The 10,370-nt window shown below is 38.4% G+C and overlaps 1 protein-coding gene and 1 long non-coding RNA gene across 5 annotated transcripts in view; one reads left to right on the plus strand and one right to left on the minus strand.

Moving 5' to 3' along the window:
- LOC129464154 (uncharacterized) overlaps positions 1-10,370 on the plus strand; it is a 60,333-nt gene that overhangs the window by 40,139 nt on the left and 9,824 nt on the right. The window lies entirely within an intron of this gene.
- DCLK1 (doublecortin like kinase 1) overlaps positions 1-10,370 on the minus strand; it is a 346,715-nt gene that overhangs the window by 10,523 nt on the left and 325,822 nt on the right. For 2 of the 4 annotated variants that reach the window (XM_055245218.2, XM_055245221.2), the window contains one exon: positions 6,294-6,367. The exons of the other annotated variants lie outside the window; for them this stretch is intronic. In XM_055245218.2, the coding sequence (XP_055101193.1) occupies positions 6,294-6,367 (74 nt within the window). The remainder of the gene's footprint in view (positions 1-6,293; positions 6,368-10,370) is intronic. 4 annotated transcript variants of the gene reach the window in all.

Raw genomic sequence — 10,370 nt, forward strand, 5'->3', positions numbered from 1 at the left:
GTTCTGTTTTGTTTTGCTTTCATATCCTTTTGAGGTCTTGCCAGAAATGAAACAGTATCTGAAGACATGGCATGGCTTTTCTTAAAGATGACCATTAAAATGGCAAAAGGAGGTCTTCTTGGAATGCAACTGAGTAGCCTCCCAAGCTGCTTACTTTCTTGGCATAACTATCTTAAATATTATTCCCCATTTTCCTGGGAGAGCTGACCTTATGCTTCTGCACTACTAATCTTCAACATAGGCTTCTCCTGCTGACCTGGTTCTTAATAGAGTCTTAAATTGGCCTAGCTCTGCAGTGGGTTTCTGATGGACTCCCATCAGACAGTTAAAATTACAGCCAACTGGTGGTGGTTGAGCTCAGGACAAAATTTGTGTGCTTCCTCTGCCCGAAAGCCCCTGATTTTCTTATAGGAGCCCAACCTCAGCAGAATTGCCATGTTTGTTCTCCATCATATCAGTAAACTAAACAGCAACCAAAAGCACAGTCCGCCTTAAGAAAATCTATGAAAATTTAGTGCCTACAAAGCAAGTAAGTCAGGGGCAGTTCCTTTAATTGCAGAAACCATTTTAACCTTGCCAAAAAGCTTAGTCCTGGATTGCTAAAAGTGGGATGTTATTCTAGAGCATCTGATATGTGATTTGATTGCCCAAACTTTGATGTATCCCGAATTCTTCAAAAACATGTCTATCCTGAAAAAATCAGTGAAAAAATGGTCCCTTCTTTGGAAAGTTCAATCATTTATTTGTTAACTTAACAAATATTTATTGAAGGCCTCTTCTACTAGGCAGTGGAGATATAGTTTTTAACAAGCCCTAATCCTGTTCTTGTGAAATTTGCATTTGTACAGATGGTGCCTTTTAATTTAGACATATTTTCTCCCTAGAAAGGATGTTGGAAAACTTTTCTGGAGACGGCCAGATAGTTAATATTTTAAGTTGTGCAAGCCACATGGTTCTCTGACTCAACTACTCAATTCTGCTGCTGTAGGGTAAAGGCAGCCATAGACAGTTTGTAAATGAATGTGTGTGATTGTGTTTCAATAAAACTTTATTTACAAAAAAAGGAAGTGGGCTAGATTTGGCCCATTGGCCATAGTTTGCCAATCCCTATCCTAGACGATCACATTTGAAACTTCATCAGAATTTTTGGCTATAGCTACTTCAGGTAAAACATAATGCCGCAAATGCTCAAAAGAAATATAACATATACATTACTGAGCAGTTTACCCTAATCAGAGCATTAAAACAGTTCATGATTCTACTTTAGTAATAAATGCCTCTCTCTGGAGAGAGATCAGTTTTCTCAGGAAAATCTGTGGAGTGGATGATTTGCTCTTGGAAGTGAGGGAAATAGAAAGCAATTTGGTTTTTTTTTAGTTTCTTCTTTGGGCTGGGGTGTGTGAAAGCACTTTTGCACAAGCAGCTAATTTAATCCTCGACACAAATTTGGAAGGTGGGTAACACTCTTATCCTTTTCGTAGGTGTGGAAATTGAAAATCAGACAGAGAATGTAACTCGCCCAAGGTCACTCTGCAGGAAATGGGGTGGACTAGATCCAAACCCAGGGCTTCTTGACTCCAAAGCCACACCCTCTCCGTACACTGGGCTGCCAATCTTTAATTAAGTTAATTGAATCTCAATCTCCATGACTTTTTTTTGAGATGGAGTTTCACTTTTGCTGCCCAGGCTGGAGTGCAGTGGTGTGATCTCGGCTCATTGCATCTCCGCCTCCCGGGCCCAAATGATTCTCCTGCCTCAGCCTCCTGAGTTGCTGGGATTACAGGTGCCCACCACCATGCCCAGCTAATTTTTTGTATTTTTTAGTAGAGACGGGGTTTCACCATGTTGGCCAGGCTAGTCTTGAACTCCTGACCTTAGGTGATCCACCCAACTCGGCCTCCCAAAGTGTTGGGATTACAGGTGTGAGCCACTGTGCCCAGCCTCCAAGACTGTTTAATTTCTAAAAGTGCCATGTGTCTGACATATATTTGAGAATTATTTCAGCCTATGAATACTTACACCCTTTCTTAATAAAAGGTGTGTCGATACTTATAATTAAGTTCTTTATGTATGATTTCCTGTGCATTTATACCTCAGAAAGCCTCTATCCTCTCAATGAACCTCACTAAGGAGCATTCACAAAGTATAGCAGGAATGAATATGTAGAAAAGAGCACAGATGTTTACTTGTAAGTCAAAATGAGGGAAGGAGATTCTGAGGCAAGGGCAGAATAAATATGATACTACATAATTTTCAGTCAATCTAGAATCATCAGGAATCTTAGGAAAATGTTAAAATCTCTCTTCACTTTACACTCAATGATTAAGACTTGGAATGTCATGACATTTTCTCATTTTTAATAATAAGTAAGCTAAATTTTAAAAAGACTTATATGTCATTGGAATCCTCTCTTAAGGGGCCCCTGAAAACAAAACAAAAGAAAATACAACCTCAGTGAGCAACCCGTTTGAGTTGGGAAATGTAACGCAGATGTTTCACCATTCCCATGTTCTTTCCAATGACCCTTGGTGACCTTCACGCCGCAACAGGCATAGGTATCACTCATCTTTTGAGCCTATGACCTAATAGCTCATGCTTGGGTATCAAGGTACAACTGCAAGACCAATCCTCACTACTTTCCTGAGACTTCTCTCTAATCACAGTTTGAGTGGTTTTGAAGTTTAAATCTATGACTTTTCGATGTGTTAAACTGAATCCCCCAAACTCTGTGTTACAGAGGGAGCCTCTGTAGTGGGTGAAGCATCTGCCCTGGCTGCCAACCACGCTCTGGCTGTCCGCGGGGATGGCGTTCTCACTCTGCAGAGCAAGGCCAGGTCAACTTGCCACCGAGCAACCTGCAATGCATTGCAACTTGCTGTGTACATTTGGCTGCTTCGGGCCGAGGCCGGCCCTACATCCCTCCTCACACCACACGGAGGTTCCTCCCTGGCTTCCAGGGGAACAGTTTTCTTCAACCTGCGCGGAGCAAGGTGCATTTAACTGACCCCATTCCTTTTAACAACCGAGCATGACAGCTTTTAATAGCCTTGCAAAGACGGTGCGCGGCCGCCACCGCTCTGCCTCATTACTCACTGTTTCGGGACGGTGCTCGAATCCAATATGCACATTTTAGTCACGTCTTGCCTGAGAACTCAACCACCCTTTTGTCCTAGCTCACCTCCCCATTTTATTTTATTTCTCATATTTAGCTTATGTCTCATTTTGATATTTGTTTTATTTAATTGGGTTACCCGGTTCTGGCTGTTGCCCTGTTCTGTGTGCTGAAGGTGCAGGATTCTTCTCCCTGTGTTATAGGGCATAGCACTTGCCATGGTGACAGCTTCGCTTGGGAAGGTAGAAATGTGTGACCACGTCCCCTTTGAATAAGGATGCATTTCCAGGAGGGAGAAAATGTAACGGGATGCAAATGTTCTCCAGTGGCTTGCAGCAGGGGGAAATGGTGGCTTCTCAGGTCAGGAGAGTGTGGAATAGCCCAGTGAGCTCATTCCTGGGGCAGCATCCTCCCTGGACTCTGGGTGACAGGAGCAAAGTCTCCTGGATGCATGGGTCAAGTGAAGGATGCTGCTCCCTTGGAAGCAGCTCTCTGGTATGAGGCTGGAGAATGGAGAGAAAGGGGAAAACAAATCCCCACTATTTGTCTACAATCACCAAAAAGCCAGTTAAGAGGGACAGACCAATTCTGGGCACCCTGAGGAGATGGTTTTCCCAGCCTGTGCCCTCATGTGATCTGCTTTACAAAAAGCCAGCGTGACTCCCAAGTGTTCGGCTTACAGCAGTAAAAACAGCCATGAGCGCTTTAAACACAACAATTGCGAGCAGGGATGCTCGCCTGTAATGGTTGTTTATGTTAGAAAGTTGGCTGCCACCATGGTTAGACAAATGCTCCCACTTCTGCGGAGATAAAAGGCAAGCACTTGCAATCAGTAAGGAGAGCGTGTACGTTCTGGGGCTAAATGGCGTTATAAAACTTCCTAATTAAGCATATATGCCGATGAGTTTTTAACATCATTTCTCCAATTTAGCTTTACATACTGGGTGCGCTGTTCAGTACAGCACTAACTATAAACATTGTTGTTACTGCCCCAGCTGGAAAACAGAGCAGTTTATGTGTGCAAGAAAAAAGAGATTATTTCCCATCTGCTCCTGCCCATTATTCAGGGATGTGTCATTTTGTCTGCTGATGGGAACCATCACTAGGATTTTAGTTAAATGGCCTTTTTATAGTTGGCTATGTTTATTAATTATTGTGTTTTCTTGGGGTTTAGTTCCCATCCTTAATCCTACAAATTTAGTAATTTAATTTTCCAGAGGTTTTTGAAATTAGATGACTTTATATGTGTAATTTTTATAATACAAATATGCACAACTATAATTAGACATACTTGATGCCTATTTTTAATTGTATATTAACTTTACACATAAATATCTGGTTAATATTCCTGACATTAGGAGACATATAATTTAAAAAGGATGGAGCATAGTGTGATTCGATTTATATAAAGTACAAAACCAGCCAAAGCTAATTAATGTGGCTAGACTCTAGGGTCAGTGTTTACCCTTGAGGTGAAGTGATCCTTCCTGGAAGGGAGCCCCTGGGGTGCTAGGAATGTTCTGTGCCTGATCTGGGTGTTGCCTACAGGGGCATGTTCAGTTTATATTTATAGAGATGTGCATTCCTGATAGGTGCACTCTTCTGGAAGTATATATTCTTTCAGGCAAAAGTAAAAGATGGATGAATCCTCTTCTGTGTTACAAAGTCAAAAAAGAAGGGTCTGCACAAAGGCAGATTATGACTAACTCACTCTCTTCCCTCCAAAATAAAGTCAAAAATTAAGTTCTTTCTACATCTATAAGGCCAATTATGTAGGTAAATTAAATAAATGAATGTGCAACTCCTACATGCATTATAAATGGAGAAGACACAAATCGCCTTGTATGTCAAAATGACCTTAGAAAATTTTATTGAGCTTCGGGTGTTTTCTTGCTTTAAACAGATCTGGAAATGATCATGATTTTAGTATATCTGAATCATTTGTCAAGGTAGGCCCCTTTCTGCTTTCTTATGTACTATGTTTTGAGTGTCTGATTATAGAAGAATAACCAGGAGTAACAATTGGGGCTAAAATCATATATATATATTATATATATAAAATATATATATACACATATACATTATGTATAATATATATATTTTATATATGCATATATACACACATACATATATATTTTAATTTTTTGTAAAACTTTGCAGTCTAACCGTGAAACAACATCAGGCAGCTACTGTCTTACTACAGATAGGCTCCATAGTTTGGAGAAAACAAATGCCAAAACCAGTGGAATTTTTTTTTTTTTTCCAAACACTAAGTCGTGGAATGTTACCTGGAGATCATTTCAGAAACATTAAAGTGGAGAAAACAAGCTCCCTAGAATTTCTCAGAGTTCATTTCTCAAACCATCAAAAACCATCCTGCTTGTGGATAACTTAAAGAGACACAAACAATGCCCTTTAAAGGAAATGCCAGGGCAGTTGACTGGAATAGAAAACGATTGGATAGAATTCTTAACCCAGTTTTAAAAAAATCGATACCTCCCATAATCCCTTTTGCTTGAGCAGATAAGCCGGCTAAATAATCTGACAGTTACAAAATATTGAAAAATAAATTCATGCAATAGCTAATACATAGAGGGATTTCCAGGGGGAAGAGGGAACAATAAAACAAAAACAAAACAAAAAGGTGGAGAATTTGAAAACACAAGCTTACCAACACACACAATGCATTCTATAGCCCATTGTACTTTGAGGTGCTTCTACTACTAAGGTGTAAATGCATTGTTATCCATCTAATCAGGTCAAGGTTGGGCTTGATGACTTTAAAATGACAGTATATACTTCTATAGAACACACACTAGCGTGCTATTGTTCTTCCATTTGTTAAGGGACAGAAGAGCACTGGAAATCATTGTTTTAATTAGCAACATCAGGAAAATGCTTTGGCATTAGCACTAAATATACTGTCCTTTTAACCATAAGGAAAATTGATACTGAGCATGTGCAATGGAAAGAAAGCTGGCAAATGTCAGTGTGAATAATGGGTGAAAAAAAGGAATGAGGGGGTGTGGCATCTCAATCAAGATTAAAATGAAACTGATAAAGCAGCATATGGACTGGATAACAAATCAAAAGCATGTTTATCCACCGAAGGAACTGGTTAATGGAGACTGCCAGCACGTTGCCATGGAAACACTGACTGTTGAGCTGCACCATCTCATACCTTATCCAATACATTCCTGGTTGCTGGTAGTAGTCCAAAGACCCTGATCTCTTGATGGTAAACCCGTGGTCCAGCTGAGCAGAGAGAAATGGGGCAACTCAGTGGATCAACATTGTGCTAAAGAATTAAGACTCCAGACCAAGCTGTTCTTCATTGATTCTATATGTATATATAGTTACGATGCCTCTTCTGCAGGGTAACTAGCTAATATCCTAAGTCTGCACACTGAAAACAAAAAGGCAGGAAATGACACCTCATGACTATTTTGGAGGCCAATTTGCTCAAATAGATCTAGTTCTTCAAATAAGTTTTTGAATGACCATTTTAATCATGTCCTCTCAATTTCAAAAGATATAAACACCTCTTCATATGCCATAGACTAGAAAATGCTTCACAATTCAATAAAGTACTGAAATGAGCATTAGCCACTTAAGAGAAAGCAGATTGGACCCCATAGAGTATTACCGCATAAGGCTTAAATCTGAGGGCTTCATAACTATGAAATGAAAGAGGAAAAGAATCAGGTTTTGAAACCTCATCAATTACAGCAATTTAAATTTCGGAGTTAATCTTCAAAAGCAGAGCTACTCTTAAAGGTGAATCTTTTCTTTTCCTTTTTATAAAAGGTATATGATCTAATTAAAGGTGAATCTTAATTACATTTCTAAACTAAGAAGATAGAGTATAAAACAGTCAATAAATTTTCTCTATGAAAATATGGAAAGTGAAATAAAACAAAAAATAGTTTTCACTGTATATTAAAAATGCGTATGAACAGTTAAGTGCTTATGATTAACACAAAGTACGATAAATAGAAGACAGGAGAAGTTCTCAAAGTTGTTCATCCTGGAATAAGATGTTAGCTTTTGGCTACCTGGGAATAAAAGATTCAATCCCCCAAACCTGAAGAACACTAATCATGCTGTGTGCCCGCTTCCCCATTCTGCCCACGAGAGGCTGCGACTTGGACACCTTTCTTCAGAGGGGCTTATGTGCTCTTTCAAGTGCGTTACTGGCGTGATGCTGATGACAGTTTCTACTTCTAAATTCACAAAGGCATTTCAAAAACATGCCAGGGCACCAGGCATTTAAACTAAAAACTGCTTGGAGGATTTGGTGTTCTGATTATAAACTAGGCTATCCAAGTGTTCATAAAATGTAATGTGAAGTTTTAATCTTTTTAAAAATGTGTGTTTCGTTTTATTGAGAAAAAAATCGAAGTATACTTGCTCTCAGGAAGATGAAGGTGTATGCCTGGCCACAAAGACAGCTACTTAGTAATTAGCTTTCTATTGCCATCTACAGGCAAAGTGTCATATAACAGGTCTCATTTTAGAACTAAGCTTCCCAGTGTCACAATTATATGCACGCTGATTAGTATGGATTTGTTCAATTAGACTGAAATGCTCCATTTGCATGAGCAAAATGCAAAAGAAGAACTTTAAAGCATTAGGAAAATTATTGGTTAAAATAATAAACAGTGTTAAATGAGGAAAAATAAATTGGAACTGACATCCTCGTCATCGGTTCTTCATCAAGCTGAGCAAATCTAATAATGCCTCTCTGTCCTCCCTCAGCTCGCAAAAAGTTCACCGTTAAAATGTCATCTCTAATTCATTTTATGTCTATAAATTGCATTTTAATAACCTTTTGTTTCCCTTTCTCTCTCTCTCTTTTTTTTAAATCCCCCAACTACTGAGAAAGGCAGCAGAGGGACAATGGCGTCTCTGAGAGGCACAGAATGCTGCAGTTCTAAGGAATGCAATGGCTTCCACCTCATATCATGGCTTGACCTAATTCAGAGCACCTTTCCTCCTTCAGGAGGGTGTGTGATCCCTGTGAACCTCCAGCTGGTAATTACTGTCCTAGCCAACTCGAGGCCCTCTTGCAACCTTAATATAAAGTTATCATTTGTCCTTTCTTTGGTCTTAATAATGTAGGGAGTGTGAAGCCGAAGAAAAAAATGACAACATGAACAAAAAACACTACAGTTCAGAACATGAGTACATGTTAAACTATGTTCATATCATAAATTACACCTGTGAGAGAGGCTGCCGGTTATGACAGTATGCTTTTTTCTTTTTTCATTCTAAGAAAGAAAAAGTGTCACAGATTCTCTTATGAGCATTGGTGATCTCCAGCAGGTAGTTAGGTTTCTAACTAAGGAATGAGAAGTACTAGTTAAAAATTAGTTATTTAATTGTTGATTCCCCAACCGCCACCCAACCACAAACTAACACTACATCCTAAATAAGTTTTTAAAAAATTCTAAAGGGTGTATGTCATTCTAAAAAATTAGTCCCATGGTAAAGGCGGTTTAAAATACATTATTTTATAGCCTCTGGGGACAGTGTATATACCCCGGAAAATGCTGTTTGAATGAAATTTATGCTGAAATCAGTTTTTGTGAATCTATCAAATAGAAGTCATCACTGTATTATGTCAATTCCTGAACTTTTAATAATGTGAGCAAATTAATCATTATATTAAATTATTAAATTATGAAATAGTCTTTATAGAATATGCCATTTATAAAAAATTTTTCTTCTACCTCCCACTTATTTTGCTTCAGAGTAGAATAATCTTTCTTGGCAGTCATACTTTGGAATATTATTTAATGCCAGGGTTTCTTTTTCTTGTGATAGTCCCCTGATAGTCAGCCTTTGCATTTTAAGAATGAAAAAATGGTTATGCAATATAATTGGATGTATCCAGTGCTATTCTGAAAGTAACACAATGAAGGTGGCCAAAATAGCCAGTTTCTAATTCCCAGCCCCACACTGTGTGGCTAATGACCTCGGCCAAGTTCTTCTAGAAGGTAGAGATATTTATGAGGGAAAAGCATTCTGGAGAAGGTGCCTAAATGTACATAGTATGGTAGACCAGTTTCTCTTAAAACAATCTCTGAAATCTACATTGATATTCTCTTTTATGCTTGAAATATTAATGCTGATAGTTAACATATGAATTGTGCTATAGATCTGACAAGCATTTTTTAAGATATAGTTTTCTGAAACCAGCCAGTAATTTTGAATCTGAATTAAGTTGATAATTATTTAAAAAAAAAAAAACCTCTGCAGCGGTAAAGATTAAACAAGCATGCAACCAATGCATAACTCAGCATTACACAGCCCACTTTACAATTTGTAAGTATATTACCAGTTTGTGCAGTTTCCATGGAAACCATGTTAGTGATGAATTGAGAAACTTGCATTCAAAATTGCATTCAAAGTGGTCCAATCATGACATTTAGGAAAAAAAAATAGTGGATCTTTGATCTTCAAATACTAATGAGTGTTTTGAGATCCACCTAGATGAGGTTTTAATGAATTCATATGGATAACGCTTCAGAATTTATCCAACTTTGATTAAAATAGGATTTCCCCTCAAATATGTGTTGTTTGTCAATTGGAAAATTGCCCTGACGTTCCTGCCCTTAGTCATTGTAAGATTCCTAGAATACTGTGAACAAACCAATATTGAGCAACCAAGGCAAACTTAAGCAAAGACTGATTAAAATAAAAGACCAGGAAAAAAAAAAAGAAAACAAAAGCAAAACGACAGAGGTGGAAAAGGCACTCTCTCTAGCAGCTGTAAGCCCTTAGCAGGAGAAAAACAGTCCCTTTCATGGACAAGCGTGCTGGCAGTCCATTCCAAAAGAAAACTGTGGAATCAAATGTTTGGAATAGACATATATCTTGAATGAACAATGGAAACAGAGTATAGAATGTCTGGTTTAGTAGAGAATCACTATGAGATTGTTGCTTTCAAAACTTACTGACTGAGTATCAGCTCAGAACAAAGAACACTGACCATCTATGGAAGATGTAGAGGCTAATTTACTTCTACATTGAATTTTCTTAGAAAGAATTAAAGATAGAGGGCAAGAACAACTTGCAATTTTAAAACTTCAGCGGCACTGAGGAACATCTGGAAGAGTAGGCATTCCCTTTCACTTTACACATGTGCCAGTTGCTCACACGCATGTAAATCACTATTGAAAGGGTTCAATCGAGAAACATGAAATGCAAAGAGTATGAGGGTGTGTACGCATGCATTCGTACCATTTGCAAATTC

This window comes from Symphalangus syndactylus, chromosome 15 (assembly GCF_028878055.3).
Source record: "Symphalangus syndactylus isolate Jambi chromosome 15, NHGRI_mSymSyn1-v2.1_pri, whole genome shotgun sequence".
Lineage (NCBI taxonomy): Eukaryota > Metazoa > Chordata > Mammalia > Primates > Hylobatidae > Symphalangus > Symphalangus syndactylus.